The sequence below is a fragment of the Pleurodeles waltl genome, chromosome 3_1 (assembly GCF_031143425.1).
Source record: "Pleurodeles waltl isolate 20211129_DDA chromosome 3_1, aPleWal1.hap1.20221129, whole genome shotgun sequence".
In the NCBI taxonomy this organism is placed as follows: domain Eukaryota; kingdom Metazoa; phylum Chordata; class Amphibia; order Caudata; family Salamandridae; genus Pleurodeles; species Pleurodeles waltl.
In genome coordinates this window covers 613,606,811-613,625,979 of record NC_090440.1, presented here as the reverse complement: position 1 = coordinate 613,625,979, position 19,169 = coordinate 613,606,811, and the positions used below count along the sequence as shown (strand labels likewise).

The 19,169-nt window shown below is 41.3% G+C and overlaps 1 protein-coding gene across 1 annotated transcript in view; it reads left to right on the top strand.

Moving 5' to 3' along the window:
- The window catches only part of LOC138283521 (interferon regulatory factor 3-like), a 165,428-nt gene extending 146,945 nt beyond the window's left edge, over positions 1–18,483 (top strand). Inside the window, exons 9-11 of the mRNA XM_069221460.1 lie at positions 7,134–7,529; positions 11,836–11,951; positions 17,402–18,483. Coding sequence (XP_069077561.1) covers positions 7,134–7,529; positions 11,836–11,951; positions 17,402–17,590 — 701 coding nt within the window. The 3' untranslated portion in view covers positions 17,591–18,483. The remainder of the gene's footprint in view (positions 1–7,133; positions 7,530–11,835; positions 11,952–17,401) is intronic.
- Positions 18,484–19,169: the final 686 nt, after the last annotated feature.

Sequence of the window (19,169 nt, the reverse complement as noted above, 5' to 3'; positions counted from 1 at the left end):
AGAGGAGGCAGACTACCCCCACAGCATGCACCACCAGGAAAACAGTTGAGAAGGCGGCAGGATCAGCGTTACAGAGTTGCAGTAGTCGTCTTTGCTACTATGTTGCAGTTTTGCAGGCTTCCAGCGCGGTCAGCAGTCGATTCCTTGGCAGAAGGTGAAGAGAGAGATGCAGAGGAACTCGGATGAGTTCTTGCATTCGTTATCTAAGGAATCCCAAGAGACAGAGACCCTAAATAGCCAGAAAAGAGGGTTTTGGCTACCTAGGAGAACGGATAGGCTAGCAACACCTGAAGGAGCCTATCAGAAGGAGTCTCTGACGTCACTGGCCACTCAGAGCAGTCCAGTGTGCCAGCAGCACCTCTGTTTCCAAGATGGCAGAGGTCTGGGGCACACTGGAGGAGCTCTGGACACCTCCCAGGGGAGGTGCAGGTCAGGTGAGTGGTCACTCCCCTTTCCTTTGTCCAGTTTCACGCCAGAGCAGGGCTAAGGGGTCCCTGAACCGGTGTAGACTGGCTTATGCAGAAATGGGCACCATGTGTGCCCATGAAAGCATTTCCAGAGGCTGGGGGAGGCTACTCCTCCCCTGCCTTCACACCATTTTCCAAAGGGAGAGGGTGTAACACCCTCTCTCAGAGGAAGTCCTTTGTTCTGCCATCCTGGGCCAGGCCTGGCTGGACCCCAGGAGGGCAGAAGCCTGTCTGAGGGGTTGGCAGCAGCAGCAGCAGCAGCTGCAGTGAAACCCCGGGAAAGGCAGTTTGGCAGTACCAGGGTCTGTGCTAAAGACCACTGGGATCATGGGATTGTGCCAACTATGCCAGGATGGCATAGAGGGGGCAATTCCATGATCATAGACATGTTACATGGCCATATTCGGAGTTACCATTGTGAAGCTACCTATAGGTAGTGACCTATATGTAGTGCACGCGTGTAATGGTGTCCCCGCACTCACAAAGTCCGGGGAATTGGCCCTGAACAATGTGGGGACACCTTGGCTAGTGCCAGGGTGCCCTCACACTAAGTAACTTTGCACCTAACCTTTACCAGGTAAAGGTTAGACATATAGGTGACTTATAAGTTACTTAAGTGCAGTGTAAAATGGCTGTGAAATAACGTGGACGTTATTTCACTCAGGCTGCAGTGGCAGGCCTGTGTAAGAATTGTCAGAGCTCCCTATGGGTGGCAAAAGAAATGCTGCAGCCCATAGGGATTTCCTGGGACCCCAATACCCTGGGTACCTCAGTACCATATACTAGGGAATTATAAGGGTGTTCCAGTAAGCCAATGTAAATTGGTAAAATTGGTCACTAGCCTGTTAGTGGCAATTTGAAAGAAATGAGAGAGCATAACCACTGAGGTTCTGGTTAGCAGAGCCTCAGTGAGACAGTTAGGCACCACACAGGGAACACATACATATAGGCCACAAACTTATGAGCACTGGGGTCCTGACTAGCAGGGTCCCAGTGACACATAACAAACATACTGAAAACATAGGGTTTTCACTATGAGCACTGGGCCCTGGCTAGCAGGATCCCAGTGAGACAGTGAAAACACCGTGAGATACACTCACAAACAGGCCAAAAGTGGGGGTAACAAGGCTAGAAAGAGGCTACTTTCTCACACCTAGGATCACACAATTTGGTAAAGTGGGGACGCTGGGATTAAAGCCAGATCTATATGATTTGCTGCCCCCTACACCCACCATAACGCCACAACCCCTCCCCATCCAGAGCCCCCTTCTACCTTTGATCACCACGCTTCTAGCATCAGTGCGCCCCTCGGTCACACCACAGACCAAACTTTGTGGCCCCTGGGAAAATGTTTGTGAGTACCCATGAGTTAGAAAGAGTCTGGCTCTTGAGGCCCTCAAAAGTAGCTCAAGACCACAAAACAGGTCTCACTGCCAGATTATGAAACTGGATACCTGAATTCATAAGCACCATTCATAATCTTCTGACGTTCTGTAAAAATCTAAAAACATAACTTTTCAGTTGCCTTCTATGTAATTCTCCCTCCTTCAAGCTAAAGCAAGTGAGGAAGTTTGCACAGAGAAGCTGGTGTTATAAATGCTAACGCATCAAAATGTTATATGTAAAGTGCTCTGTGGCTAGGTCCATAGTCTATAAATACCATAAATAAAGAGGAAATAAATATACATTTACATTTTTCTCATGGAATACCTCTCTGGAAAAAATCAGTCACACTCTTGTACATGCTATTATTGATTGCTACATTCCATTGATTGAATAAACATCTGTTGGATTATTAGCTATATATTTCAGATGGTTCACAATACAGGTTAACACGTTAGCACACCCCTTGCTAACAGCCCCTTCCTCTGCACAGAACGGAGACCATTTAGAACTTTTGGGGTAAACTGCTAGGAAGCTTTAAACAAAAATACATGTCCAAATTTACAAGAAATGGCGCAACGCTGCACCAAATCAGTGATGCATCCACATTTCCTGTGCCTGCCTGAAAATTCCTTATGACGCCATGGATACGCCATATTTATGCCATATTTATGATATGGGGCTCCATGATGCAAGCTCCCAAGGATGTGTCAGAAATTCTGACGTATCCGTGGGAAGGATGCCCTAACGCATCCAGCCCAAAATATCGCTTTGCTGTAGTTGGTCATAAAAACTGATGCAACTTTAGCAATATGTAAAAAAAGAGACCGGGCATCAGTTTTAATTGAGCAGGTAGCCTACTTTATGGCCTTATTTGGTCTTTTATATTTAATTTATAAGGGGACGCGTTAGAGGTTTGATGGACCTTTTGACTGCGCTTGGAGTGAATCCACTAGAAGCTTCACCTTTAAACATCACTCCCTTAAAATACAATCAATTAAACAAACATTTCATCTGGAGTCAGTAATCTTCTAATATTACGTAAATTAATCTCAACACTAACTGATATGCATACATGAATAACACTGGCTGGCCAAATCTTCTAAAGATTCTCAATTTAACTAAAGCATTAGCAATTAAACATTCAAGAATCACAGTACACATTACGAGCAAGAATAACTGCAATAGAAATAGCATACATCTAGATTCAACAGGTAAGCAACATAAATTCTTTGTTAATCTCAAGTTAACATTTCCTAGGGCTCCTTAACTAACCTTCAGTTTAGAATAGCATGTTTGGGCTTCATGCAAAAACAATTTAGTCAAAGTTAATTTGGAAAACATCTAACCATGGCTCTAACAAAATAGTAGTTGGTAATTGGGAACAAAGAACAAATCTACAACAAGGACAATTCTCTTCATCAGTTGGACATCCATCTGGTCTGCTTCAACAACGGGCAGTGAAAGTGAATGGTTCAGGGACAGGTACTCTTAAACTATCTGAACCATTTAAGGAAAAATAACTACAGGATCAGCATTCAGCATTAGAAACTTAGACAATAAAGTCAAAGTTAGAAATAAAGTCATCAAGAACTGTTCAGCTCCTCAAAAAGAAAAACCACTGTAGGGAAAGTCAAAGTAGAAAAAGCCTTCTTCTCCTCTGTGCAACCGGACTAAGTTAGAATGTCCTAAAGCACTTCCCACTCTGTCATTGGTCAGAAAATCGTACATTTACAGTTAAAACAATGAGAGTAAAAACCCAAATCTAAGATATAACTAAACATGTCTTTCACATGTCGATGATTGGCTCCTCTTCTGTTCCCATCATCAGACTCATCAGGTATCTTTCTTTCCGTACTCCAGTCAGTGCATCCATTGCTGGTTCCTGGGAACATAGTTTTCTCACGCATAAACTCTACAAAGTTGCGACTTCTAACACAAGATGTTTTAGCAGGCAGTTCCCATGAGAAAGTTAAAGACGTCTGCAAAATGTTTGATCAGCACAGTACCAACAATAGAAACATCAAATCTCAACCGTACATTTCCCACTATTTTATTAATCAATGCAACTTAATATGAGGCTGTGTAGACAAGGCCCAACCTTGCTAACTTAAGGCCTATAGTATACTTAAGAAAATACATAGCATATAATCGTTATTGTGAAATACAACAACAATTTTCTTTATGCGTGCACTTCAATTCAAAATAATATGCATTTAATAAAAGCACTACGTATTTCTTGATGGTCATTCAAGGGGGCACATTTTTCAAAAACTCACATTTTTCTTTGTTAGCTTAATTCTATGCAAATTCTTAACCCATAACAAATACAAATCATTTAGTAATTAATTCATCTTTCACAGGACCAATGTATAGAGTGTCAAAAGGTGACAAATTAACCTTGCACTGTATTATATTGGTTCTGGATGTCACGCATACAAGTGGGCATAGTGTATTTATGTGTACCACTATGCCTACGCATGTGTGACATAAATCATTAATGGTGTGTAATGTGTGATTCACTGTGTTGCCTACCTCACGTTTGTACTTACCTGTTAAGGGGGTGTGACTTGATTGCAGATTACACAGTTTCAAGTGACTTCAGCTGGTCAAATTCCTCTGCAACAGCCATGACGTCATTCCTAAGCGTGGGTTTTAGAGGCATAGGAATTTTGACTCATCTCAATCATCTTCCCGATAATGCATGACTTTTGGATAAAGTCATAACTACCACTGCATCAGTTTTACGGGGGATTTTATGAAGTAACACCTAACCTGCATATATTAATGCTAACGCAACAAAGCCAATTCCAGTGAAGGAAAAAAACAACGCATCCCGATGAAAAGTGACACATCTTCCTAGATGCATCACTTTGTAAATATAGAGCAAAGAAAGCGTCGCTGGTGCATTAAAAAAAGTGATGCACCAGCGGCTCAAGCTCCTTGTAAATATGCCCCACAGTTTCCTGAGATAAGGAGAACCAGCGCTCTGTTATCATAAAGGCTGAAGGGGTTTGAATGAATTCCAAGAAGATACCCATGATGGAGAATGGATCTCGCAAGTGAGTTACTTTTCTTTGTCAACCGGTTGTGTTCAAAATATCAATATCAGTGAGTTTTTCTCTACATTTTCCTCCTTTGTATTCACAAGTATTGCTCTATTTTAATGTATTTTCTTCCCCTTTATATGCTTCACTTGGAACTCATTATAGAAACTGTTACACTTATATATCTTCCCCGGTTTTCCACTACCTGATTTGTTGCCTGTATTCTCTGCTCTAGATTTCTATCCCATTATTTTCTTTTTCCTTAGTTTGACATTCTTTCCTCTTTCAACATTTTGCCATTTCCCTCTTAGTCTGATATAATAATTCCTTCCACTCTTTCCAACCATCGTTCTCGGCTTCTTTTTCTTATGGACATTAGATTCTCAAAGCAAATGAGTTTGTTTGAACATAATTAAGATGTTCATTCGAAAGATGGGGTGGTTTCTTCTGTTCACAATTAGAACTGTGTTTAATTACTCACCATTTCCCTGTTTGCCAGTGATATAACTCCACTGGCACTCTCCCATCCTGCGAGATCCACATCCCATCATTTAAACTTAGACATATGGCAGATATATATATAGTGACTACACTTGGGGAACACTTCACAGCATTCCACAACCACAACGAGTTTATTTTGCTAATTTTCTTGTGTCTCTTGTTTTCTTGGAGAACTTTTTTTTTTCTTCCTTCATTAAATCTCCAATCACCCTTGACCCTGACTTCAACTAACAAATGGAGTTATTTAAGGGTAGATTCATCACAGAAACCTCCCAAAAGTCACCTTCGTTGCTATTAGTCTGGGTGCTCCCTTTCTTGCCACCTACTTTCTGCCCTGACCTTGCCATCTTGCACATTAGGCTCATATTGCTTGTAGTCAATTAAACGTATGGCATTGTTGAAGACAATTGACTTGTGTTTAATGCTGCCATCTCAGCATCTTTTGTGCTTACTGCATCCAACTTCAAAGAAAACTCTTTTGTTTGGGAAATATCACCCACCATACTTCCTGCTTTTTGGCTGTCATCCACCGCTCTAGAATTGATGAGGATTTCAGTCACTTGGTCTCTTTCCTCATCATTAGCTTAACTCCAACGAAGATGATTCTTTGATTACATTGCTCAAATGAAGACCATTTGAAGTTGAATCGATAACTAAATCCACTTAAAAAATTAGTGGGCTTGGCCTCGTTACTTTCCCCTTTCTGAGTACTGAATTGACGACTGCACTGAAATTATGATTTGTACTGTGTATGCTGGGTTCTGCATGTCACTCCCACACCGCTTTGAGGCACAATTTGAGCCCCACCCAATCAGTTTCCAGTATCAGGTCCTGGTTGAACCCACCACATCACTTTTGTAACACTAGAATGCCACCCTGGTTTTTAAGTGGGAAAACACTGTCAGGCTAATGAATGGACACAATCTGCAGTAGTTATTCCCATCTTGCCACAGTAGAGAGTAAGAAGCAGGAAGCCACAACTGTGCACAATGTGAGCCACTTGCATAGCATTTGACATTAAAGGGATTCCTTGCAATCAGCTCACAGCATCTGATCCTGGCTCGACCTGCCACCTTTCTCTGCGATGGCACCAATATCCTAACACTGTTTCCTTGGGTAGAGTCTGTATCGCACTTTCTCTATTTTCACCAGTTCTCTGGTATCACTAGACATTGCTTGCTAGATTATTTTTATTGTTTGTAATTTACCATGAAGGGCCATATAGATCCCCTCAGGACAATCGTTAATGATTGTGGTTTAAAATATTATGTCCTTCCTTGGAGAAAAAGGGTAAATTGTTTAAAACTAATGTCGTTCTTTTTCTCCCTGCCTATATGAGTATTGCTGCACTAATGAAGAATTAGGTGGACTTGTACTTTCTGAGGTATTTTGTATTCTTCCCGTAGCTCACATTTGTTTTGATTTGGACCACCCAAATTGTTTAGTTTAGAGTACATTTTGAAATATCTTTACCAAGTAAGTGTTGTTTCATTTATCATTTTTTAAGTATGATTTTAGGGCACTTTTTCCTAAATTCACAATATTTGACTCAGACTGGGATATCTGGTAGTAGCACTTCTATCCCATCTTGCTCTCACATCAGGGATCAGCAACGCAATAAGGTTTTTGAAAAATACTCCTTATGGACAACTGAGGCTAACTGTAGTAGTAAAATGCCAGAATATACCTGCCACTGCATGATAGTAATATGATGACATTTTCTTCTTATGCTTAGGTGACCTCCTTTCCTGTCTAGAATTGAGCATCTACTACAGATGGAAGGATGTTTTCCGGCAAGAGGTGAACCATAACCAATTTCTTCTCAACTACAACCGGAAGGTTTCTAGCCTCGGCCCAATTACTGCTGTGCACTTCCCTAGCCCGCATCACCTTCCAGATCCAAAGCAGGTTCAGCTCACTATCAAGGTGTTGGAAGCAATGCAAAAGGGTCTGCTTCTTGAGGTGAATAGGGAACAGAAGAAGATATATGCTAAATGGCTTGGTAACTCAGGCTTTAAGGTGTTTTGGGCATCGGCCAACCATTTGGCAAGACTGGAATCGAGCCCTGATCCTGAATGTCTGCCGAAGAAAGTTGCAACTGAAATCTTCAATTTCAATACATTCTTGAGAGGTAAGAATAGAAAAAAAAACTCGGTTACCCTATATGTTGATCAACAGGCATAAATGTGTAGAGTTATGTGAATGTTGCTGCTAAATGTGTACTTGTATCACAAATGTAACCAAGGACTCTTTACACGAGGTATTACATAGGCCTCAATGACAGATCTGCATTTTGAAGTAATTCCATGCAATTTTCCCCACATTTTGCATTATTATTCAGCCTGGGTGGAGTTCTGCTACATGGAAGTCCACAAGGTGCCGGACAAACTGTGCCACACTCCACAGAGTTTTGCGAGCATCGGAGTGTGGTAAGTCGCGCTGCACGCCCTGATTTTTTAGCACCGGGAGTTTGTCCCACACTGTAAAATCAGCTCAAACGGCACAACGCACAGCGCAAGAGGGCGCTGTTTCTTTCTGCTGCTCTAGTAGATTGTTTACTCAAGCAGCAGCTTCCCCAAATCGAGCAGCAGGTTTCTCAACTTGAGCTGTGGCGACTTGCCGTGACTGCCTGCGCTGAGAAACCTCGCCGGGCGGCGGTCTAACGTGTGATCTTTCTTGCTCACCAACTTAACTTTTTTTGGACTCTACGTTCCGTACGGCCTGCAGAGTGGGAAAACTCTGCAAACGCCGCCAGTGGAGCGAAATTCATCACCCACCCCTAATTATTATGCATAAGTAAATTACACAAATTTCGCACATCCCTATTTCTGAGCTTACCTGAGATATTGTCTATGAGTCTGAGGCAAATGTATACAAATGTAGGCATAAAACCCAATCTCGCCCTTGTGAGAAAAGGCCTCTTTTGTCAAGGTTTGCCTCCACTTTTTGTCTGGTATTTGATGTGTTTTCAAAGTTGTTAGTACCCAGGGCCGCTGCTCACCAGGTTCCCTGGGCCAGATCTCTTTCCCAAAACTGTTGTGATGCATTGGGACAATTGACAACACCTTTAGCTGCCACTATAAGTCTCTAGTAAATGGTACTTATGTACCCAGGGCATGGGGTACTAAAGATAGGCCCCTGGGGGCAGCAGCACAGATTGTGCCACCCTCAGGGACCATGCATTGAAGTGCACCCAGCACTGCCCTTCGCAGACTGAGTGTCCTGGTGCAATCCAGAAATGGAAAACTGACATGGCACACAGCCCTGTGTGACCTGTCCACTACACACTGCATGCAATATAGGTAAGCACACTACTACATGTGTGGGCATAGATGCATGAGAAATATGCCCCTACTGTGTCCTTGCCAAACTTGGGACATAGTACATGAACAGAGCAGTCATTTTAAATGCATGTGTTAGACACTGGTCAGTATAAGTTTCACAGCTGCATAAAGGTTACTCTGAACCCTGGGTTGTTTGGTATCAAACAACTCAAAACAACTGGTACCAGTGTTGGATTTATTGCAAAATGTGCCTAAGGGCCACCTTAGAGGTCACCCCTGCAAACCCTAACCCTGGCATGGTTGCTGCCCGGTCACAACCAGCCTGTCACTACCACACAAAATTCTGGAACCCTGGGGTGAGAGTCCTGCTGTCTGGGTTCAGAAAGCAAAGCCCTTCCTGGGCAGAGGTGTTGCACCTCCTCACCCCGGGAATATGCCCAACCCTGTCTGCGATCTTCAAAGTGCTTACTGCCCTTGAAATTCGAACCCCAGCTCTGCTGCTAGCAGGAGATGGCCGTCTCCATTGCAAACCCCCACTTTTGGCGGGAGCAACTGCAGGAAAATGCACAAAGGGCAGGAGGAGCGGCCACCTCCAGCTTGCCCCACCCCTGAGGTGTTGCATGCGAGGTGCCGTCTCCATTTCACTTTCCTCCATCTTGCATGGTAGCAAAATAGCCTATCAAGGATAGGGAAGTGACCTCTGCCCACAGGAAGTGGTCACATAGTGGATGTAGACACCCTAAGGTAGATTACTGATTGGTCACTACTAGGAACTCCAGTATTTAGTTGGCACCCCTAGACCTGCCGATCAGATTCCAAAGACACAAGTTGGCCAGCAACAAAGAAGACCCAAAGAAGACCCAAGGCTCCAGATCCTGCTGCATAAAGAAAAAGGCACCAAACCCTGCCTGCTGCACCCAGGACTTGACAGTCACAGCTGAGGGGTTGCATGGACGGACTCTACAAAACCCCAGAGGACCTCCACCCTTCTGAAAATCATCAATGATCTCCCTCCAGAGTGAAGGCATCACTCCCTGCAACAAAGATGCAAAGACCAGTGAAGTCCAGTTCACTGACCAGCCGCTGACCAAGGAACCGAAGATAGCAGCCAGACCAAATTACACCCGAAGGACCAGGAGGACAAACATTGTAAGTGTGCCAGGTTTGGTATTGCTGCAACCTCCAGTGGCTGAACCGTGCAATAGCCAGGGGTACTGAACCCCCAACATTGGACACCCAGAAGAAAAGTCCACTCCAGACTTAATGGACCAGGAGAAAACCCCAGTCAAGGGACTTCAGGACACGTAAGAACCACTCCCCAGAGTGGCCCTGCTGACCTGGTTCCAAGGGCAAATTTGCTCATAGCTCTTGGCTCATCTATCTGCTCTGCATCCTGCCTCTCCGGGCCCTGCACCAGAGAACCAGCTGTGCATGAAGAGTTCCCCACCTCTTGTGACCTCTACAGTCCAAGGGGACCCACCGGACTCACCTTGAAGTCTGCCCATGCATTTCTTTTCCAAGTGATCCCCCTCAGTAGTCCTGCACGAGCTCTAAGGACTTTTCAGCAGCTGTTCCTGTCAAAACCGGGAGCTGCCCAAAATTTCCTGGCTGGTCCACAGGACATCTCGATGACCTCGGCAAACACATTGCCTGATTTTATTGGTAAACACATTGCTTGATTTTATATGCATTTTAAAGTTTTCTCCCATTGATTCCTATTGTGCACAATTACGCACTGAAATAAGACATTTTCTAAACTTTGAAAAATCATAACTTATAAAGTACATACCCAGTTTTGATGATCTTGGTCTTAAAAATTTTATAAAATTCTGAAGTGTTTTTGTAAATTGGTCTTGAGTTATTCTATTGAGTGCGTCCACATTTGTTGATACTGTGAGTACAACAAATGTTTAGCACTGCTCCAAGAAGGCCTAACTGGTTGACCAAGCTACCATAAACATTAGAGCATTAGATGGTCTAGTCTTTACCTCTGTAAACCAAGGTGTGGTTGCTTGGACTCTCTGCACAGCGTACATCACTTTTGTGCACTATATAGAGAGCCAGCCTCCTACAGCCCTTTTTGTTAAGGGAAATGGTTGTCCTTAGCCTTAATCCAAAGACTCAGTATATAAATGGCTGGGGCTTTGGAAGCAACCTCAGTTATTTACATATGATAGTAAACTGGTTCACTGGCCATCTGTGTTCTTGGTTCGGTGAGAATTTCCCTCATTACAGCTGGATAAAAAGCACTGCATTTCCATAGAGTGTACAAAACAAGCCGTCTATTTTGTGCTTTTTTTATTTTAAGCTCTCGACCCAAATCACATGGTACTGTTCCGCACTAGTAGCCATACCCTTAACTGCATTGCTCTGCTTTCTACCTAGTCAATGCAAAAACAAGTGCGCTTAGTAGTCAGTAGTTTCTAGCATACCAGTTCCTAATCTACTTAGGAGCTTCATCAGAGACTATGTCCAGTGAATGCTGACCTAGCCCCGTGTTGTTAACAGGAATAGGGTTACCAAGTGATCCTCTATAGTGTAATAGCTAAACAACCTTTGTATGTTCTCTTCCAGCTTTCTACAGTGTAGTTGTAAAGTCATGACAGATTCTCTGACCATTAGTCCACAAAAGAATAAACTACTATAGTACTCAAGGCATCTACATAAATATCTGAATCAGGAACAATGCAGCAAAATTTCCTCAATGCTGTCTACATCTGGAATTTAAACATAGACTCAATTACACCCCACCTTTAACCATTTCATTACAATACTTAATGACTCAGAGATGCATGATTTTAATACTACTGAGATGTCACACATCAGTTTTTATCACACCAACATAGCCCTCATGCTGCACTGGTCACTGGAATGAGGCAAGCGGGGGAGGGGAAATAGTGGGCTTATCTAGTATCCTGATGTTACGTCAGATGGGCACACTCTCCCTCTGATTGGCTCTTCTTGGCAGCAGCATCCTGAAACCCCTGCTTGAGACGTCTCCATAAGTCTTGTATCTTTCTGTGCTGCATGGTGTTCAACAAACCCACAATGCAGAGGGAGGTAAAAGGCTTTGGTTCTGAAAGGAAGTGATTAAAAGATTCCTCAGCAACTATCCGTTGGCACATACATGATCCAATGCATAATTTCTTGCAGAGTTGGAAGAATACTACCAAGGCAGGAGCAGATCTCCAGACTTCACAATCTATATGTGCTTTGGCCAGCAGTTCTCTGTGAAAAAACCCAAGGAGGAGAAACTAGTCTTGGTGAAGGTAAGTAAAATGGGTGTTCTTTCCCTTCTGTCATTCAACTTTTAAATGCTTTCTAATTATCCAGACTTTAAATTCAGAGCTAAACTTAGCTTTGGCCTTTGTTACAACACAAGAGAACAAAGGTCAAAAGATAGTTGCTCTATTTTTAAATTCAGTAAATAGCCCCAACTCCATATCTCAGTACTAGTGAGAAGCAGAACATGCTACCTTGGAGGCTTCAATGGCAGGGATCCTTGGTGTAAATGAAGCTAATTTTTATTTTAAATTATATCATTATCCTGACTGCAAAAATAATATTGTGGATATTCAAGAAATGTGCTTGTTCTAGAAATTAGGACAATTATCAAAGTGCCCAGCCAAGGCACATTAGGTTCATAACTGTAAGAAACTTCCCTGGCAGGCAGGAAGTGTGAGAATGAACAAAGACAATTGAATGTGCTATGGTAAACCTTCTACAACACCATGCAGAAGTACTCCACACAAAGGCAAACTTAAGACTCCTTAAAAATATCCTCCTTCCAACTCTTATGAAGTGTGACTGTTACAAATTATGAGATGATTCAGAGTTTGGCTAAGAAGGTACTTCGTTGCAACAGTGATGGAGTACCCTTTCTGCCAAACTCATGGTCTGCCTGCCCAATTTAGGTCTGGGCGGACCTTACATATGTCGATGATGGAGACTACGCTGGCTCCATCACTGACATATTCCTCTGACAGAGTAAAGGCCTGCAGAGGTTAGCAATCCGACCATTCAACAAATTTAAAGTGGGATGTGAGATGACTTTTTTTGTTGTCTGCCATTGCCAGGCAAAACCTAGCAGTGAGGGACAGTAAACAATAAAATAAAATACCACTACAACATGGGAAAAAACTCCTATTGTGTGGGGGTCATCATCTTTAAATTTTTCCAAAAACAAACTCCTGCTTTGTAAAACTCCTACTTTGTGAAAAAAGAAAAACTATGTAAAAGTTTGAGGCCCAGACAACCTGTTTGACAGAGCTGTCCATCAAACATTTACAACGCTGACAGAAAACACTGTGATGGGGGTTCCTATCAATGTTAAGAGAAGTCCACAGCCCTGCAGATATATTTATATTTGGAGGATGGGATCTGCCAGCGCCTTGAGACCTAGTGGGTGATTATCCGTGCTTTACAAGTCCTGATTGATTGATTGATTTGATGTTTGTCAGGGCGACAGAGTAATTTACTCCTAACAGGCATACAACTGTTCTCCAAATTTAAATCAGGCCCCAGTTCTTTGGAAGTTAATTGTATCCTTTTAGGAACAGTTCAACATTCGGAAAATGACAGGGGGTCTGGATAAAAACTGGCTGACTAAAATGGGATTCCTGTGCAACAACGTGTTTGAGCAAGGATCGCAATTACATGTGGTGCACACACAGTACCTAACAAGTTCAACAGAGATTGCACCTTTCTTTAAATTTTGGCAGGACAAACCTGCTGGAATTTAACAAGAGAAATTCCTGGTATTTACAGGCACATGCTGTAAGCACCAAAATCTGCAAGTCATTCCCCAGGTGATAATGATTGCATCCATTAAATTCTGAACACCCCAGTTTTGGATTTTATTGGATGTGATCAATAAAGCATGTGAAAAGGGTCACTTGCAGTCTGACCCTAAGTGTCACTCTGAACCTTATGAAGAGGATATGGATTAGTGCACTCTGGGAACCATAAGCAGCTTTGGCAAAAATTTTCATGCCATTTTTGAGTTTTTCTCTTTCTTTTTTTTCTTCTATATTCTTCCCCTCTCCTTGCTTGTTATCCTCCCCCCACCAGTTTTGAGGGCAGCTAAACCCCCAAAAGCTGGAGCATCTTTTAAAACTGCAGCAAGAACTTGTCCCTCAAAAACTGTTGTTCCGCTGTACAGTTTTGTGAACAATAAGAAGTTAAGAAGCAACACACATGTTGGATTGTGTTATTTCTACATGGCGACAAGTGTGTCTGCCAATAAACCTACTACCAACAGCACTTGTGGAGTGGAACTTGCATGCAGGGAGGTAACTTTTCAGCTATCTTGTGGCGTTTTGTACTGCCTACCCTGGTGACATGGGCAAATCTAGACATCCCACTGGTTCAAAAAGAACATATTTAAACAAATGCAGCATTAAAATTACAAAATAAATAGAAAATGCCTAGTTTATCATCCTGGCTAGCACAATGATCAAGCAAGAAACTAAAACCGCATCTGCTCATTTAAATTCTGAGTTATTTAAAAATCAGTTCTGTGAAATGTAGTTGGCAAGAAAATGACTGCCAAAAACTGCACATCAGCACACATAACAATTACTTATTCTTGGTCCATTAGAAGACTATGGGCCTTATTACAACATTGACAGAGGGGTTTCCTCCATCACAAATGTGACGGATATCCCGTCCGTCATATTACGATCTCCATTGAATATAATGGGATCGTAATACAATGGATGGGTTATCCGCCACATCTGTGATGGAGGAAAACCCCTCTGTCAAGGTCATAATAAGGCCCTAAGTGTACAGGCAGAAGACCAAGCAAGATTAAATCAAGATTGGAGTGAGCTGCCCCCACACTAATGAGCACAAAAGAGAACTGAAATTAAATTCAGCCTCTGAGCACTGAAAAAAAACATTTAATCATTGACTCATTAAACATCTGTTCATGGAACAGGCACTGTTAAACTAATTTAATCTTGGTGAAGATGCAATTGCATATTTGAAGCAATATTAAGTAATTATCATCCAGGAGACATTGAGCATGAACCCTATACCTTTAATTGAATATCAAAACTGTGCAATGAAAGAAAAGGTAAAAGGTTGGTCGAAGCAGGGATAGTCAATATATGATCATTACAAACATAAACATTGGAGAGCAGTGGGTGTTAGCAATCAAAATAGAGAGGTGGTCACAGATCCAGCAGTGCCCCCTGACCATCTAGCAAAAAGTGTGTGCTCTCACTGGGGAGAACAGGCCCCTGCTGCTGTTGACACACTGAGCTGACCACTGATGCTCTATCGCTTGCTCACCTTGTAGCTATTGTTTTCCATCAAAATACTACCCACAAAGATTCTTCATCATAAGGAGAGCTTTCAGGCCAAAGTCAGACATCAAGTGCAAGTACTGTTGACTATTTGTTATACTCCTTCAGGATTAACCAACCCCTGTTGATGAAGACTACGAGTGAATGGTCAGGGCACAGGATGGCACTCTCATGCTACCATAGAACCTTTTCAAAGAGAACGCTTGCACAAGCACAGACCAATGCACAAACATAAGGAGCAGGAGCGGTGCCAGTGCACCCAGAAAATGCACCAGCACTGCAGAAGCCTAATCTTAAGCTACTGTGCACACACTTAAGATGACAATATTTCCCACCTCATTCAGCCTGAGTCGCCCCCCATATTTCCACAGGATGATGCAGTCCTCGTTCACCAGTGGATAAATAAGAGAGGGAGAAGATCATGGCAGCAGTGAAATTGAAAGGCAAATAGTACAGCAATCTTCTTTCCAGCCTGAGAAAAATAAGGGGCTGTTTCATGATCAATACAAATTGTTTGAGTATGATAGGAGAGGCCATTAAGCCAAGGTATGCAAAGATATCAATGGAGTCAGATTGGCATGAGTTGTGGAACGAGCAGAAGGAGGCAATCAAGTTTTGTGCACAGATAGTGGGGAAAATAAGAAAGCCAGGAAGAATAGATCTAAACTTTAATTTATGGTGAATGAGGAGGAGATGTGTCTAAGGGTGGAACCAGAGTCTTTGTTTACCACTATACCAACTTGGTCAGAGGGAAGGATTCAGCCTTGAGACGTACATCACAAGGGATACGTGGGAGCAAATATATGCATACTTAGTATAACTGAGGCAGTTTCTAATTCAAGGTGCGTAAGACAAAAGTGAAACTCTATGTAGCCCAGAGAGGGCCTTAAATATTATATCAATGTGATCTCCATGTTATTTTGGAGCTCAGGTCTACGCAACAAGAGTTAGTGGTATAAAGGAAAAATGTATTGGAGAGTATGGTGGATAAATATAATGATATTTTTAAGGCTCAACTAACATTGTAAATGGGTATGTATATAAAATAAATTTGAAAGGGGGTCGAAATGTCTGTTCGACATAGTTGCCAGGGATAAAGTAAAGAAGATGTTGAAGGAAATAGAGGAAGAGGAAATCATTGGGCCAGTTGAAGCCTCTGAGTGGCTTTCAACACTGGGCATCACAGAGATGGCACAGGGCTGCTGAGGATGTGCATATATCTATAAAGTTTGAACAACAAAATATTTATAGATAGTTTTACACTGACAACTATAAATGAAATGATCTTTATTTTAGATGCAATGTTTGAATCATCAAGGGGATAATTCCACAGAGGACCCAATAAGGTTGATCAGATTTCCTCCTTCACCACCCGGAAAGGATCAATTGTGATCTTTTAGAGGGTTAATATGTTATTTGAGGTTTGTGAAAACTTTACTTTGATTATAGAATCAATGACAGAATTATTAAGGAAATGAAAGAAATTTAAGTGGAGATCTATGCAAGAGAAGAATTTTAGGTAAATCAAACATGAGATTTTGAATGCAAAAATATTATCCACTTTTGATACAAAATCAGCCAGTGTGTTGACTCTTGATGCCAGTGTCCTGTGGGCATGAGGGATGCTTTCCCAAGTGTAAGGGGTAGTAGAAAGACCAATGGCCTTTCCCTCAAGATCACTGAACACTGTGGAAAGCAGTTATTCAGATATAGAGAGGAAGGCTTTGGCAGCAGCTTGGGCTGCAGAATATTTTTGCACTTGTTTAGAATGAATTAAAAGTTATGCACAGACCTCAAGACACTTTTGAAAACATTGCAGCTGGGAGACGTATGCAATGGTTTGGCAACACAGTCAAGTTTTGTGTCCATGTTACAAGAATTCCAATACAAAGTGGAATATATAGTAGGGTGGTGGCCCAATGCATTACCAGTCCTGTGTTGGTATTAGACTGTGTGGTCACTTTTCTGAGTAGTGTTGGGAGTGGTTTCACGCTCTTCTCGTCAATGTCTGTAAAACATATTACTTTTTATCAAAAGTATTAAGAAATATATTGAGGGGTCTGGAGTTACTTGCTGTGCTTGCTCAGTGCAATGTGGGACTAGTTTTAAAATCTTTTCCAAGGTTTGTCTCTAGTCCCTAGTCAGGCCTCCATAATGCAGACAGGCAAATAGACCATTGATTCTGAAAACTCAGTACAAAGTGGGCAGCATTACTCACCTGTGAACCATGCATGAGCTTTGATTAATAACGACCCAGTGCTACCGATCATTCAGAGGCAATTGACTATCAGGAAATCCCTTGATATCTTGATGTAGTGAAATTTCTTGTAATTGCTTCACCAGTGCTGCAAGTAAATCAAACACAGTGGTTTTCTGTCAACCTATCCTCACTGAATGATTTTTTTTTTCAGATCGTACCTCGATTTTGTGTCTTCTGGTATGAGTTTGCGCAGCGAAGAGGTGCAACATCCCTGAACAGTGAAACTGCCAGTCTGCAAATATCCAGCAGTAGTACTGATAGTCTCTACGAGCTCATCAATTCAGTCTCCTTTGGAGATTTCCAGCAAGTCTGTTGGGAGCAGGGTAATGAACCAGTCTGATGGCTCAGTGGACTACTGCATCCTCTATTGGGAATTGTGTTTAGCTTTGAAATTACAAGTTGGAACCTCAGTGATTGCAGTCAGACTTTCTGCCTTTCAAGGTTAATAAAATCAGCTCATTTCAGTTGGTAACAAAAAAAGTCTCCAATTGTGCTCCGAAACCACTTAACTGTCAAAGACTCCTATAAAAATAGAATGGAAGACAAAGAAAGACAACAGTTTGCGATGGAGTATTTAAAGGACAGGCTTCATTTTGACATGGGGGTGTGGTGGATTTCCAAGAATGTGAGTGGAGACCGGAATCATTTGATCAGGTTTGAAGTATGAAGCGTTTGACTAAAATGAATTACTAAAGTGAAATTCGTTAGAGCTAGTTATTATAATGGAAAGCCTTTTGCAAATATTAGCACAGTATTTTGGTTTCTGGGTGGCACCAAGCATTGGCCAGTTCCAATAGCCTTAATGCTGAATCAAGATCGCTCATTGGATTGGACTTGGCGTGATTTGGGTTCCATGTGTAGAAAGACAGATGTACTCTGCTTTTGTAGTTCAGTATTTTACATATAACTTACGACATTCTGGTCTGATTCACAAAGGTGACAGACTTTTGAGTAAGTTTACACTTTTGAGTATGTTTACTACTTTTCACTATTCACAAAGTTTTAAGTTAAGCACTACACATGGCCAACAACTGGTACTGCATCACCCTTCCATAGAACATAATGAATGTAGGGACTTAAAAATGAAATCCCACTGGACATAACATTAACTTAAATTAAATAATTTTAAAAAGTTACAAATATAATTAAATATAAATCTAAATCAGTATTAAATACAATATATAAATAGTACATATTTAATTATAAAATCTTTAGTAACCTATTTAGAATTTTTCAAAATGATGTAACACAACGTTTTAAGAAAAAGTAACTAAATTAATTTTAATTCTATACATCACTTTTAATAATTATTAATACACATTGAATAAAGTTTTATTATGGAAATATATTTTTTAATTTATAGTTCCATTAATTAAAGTTTTCATTAAAAATTAAAATCAAAATGTATTTAATAGTGTTGTAGCATTTTTTCTACATTTAAAGTAAATATATAAATTGAATTTACATTCATTTTTAGTATAAAAATATGTTTAATATTTATTTTTACCGTAAATAATTTTTTTCAATTTTCCCTACACTTAGCCATAAGAACAATTCTGCAGTCAGTGCGGAGAGCTCCACTGCAATATTAGTGGTTGGCCATGTGTAGTGATGGACTTACTTCTATTTTCTTTTTTTAGAAGTAACTTATACTTGGAATATTTGATACCAAAAAGTAGTAAACTTACTTAAAAGTGTAAGCTTACTCAAAGTTGTAAGTTACCTTCATGAATCAGGCTCAATATATCTACAGAATGGTGAGAAAACAGGCAAACTGATAGTTATTTAGATTTATAGAAATTATTTTTAAATAGATAGCTACAGCAAAAAGCATTGGTGGACTGATCTTTTTAGTCAATAAGCCAATGTATCTGCATCTTTGTTTGCAGCTGACCTAATATTCTGAATTCTGGAGTGAA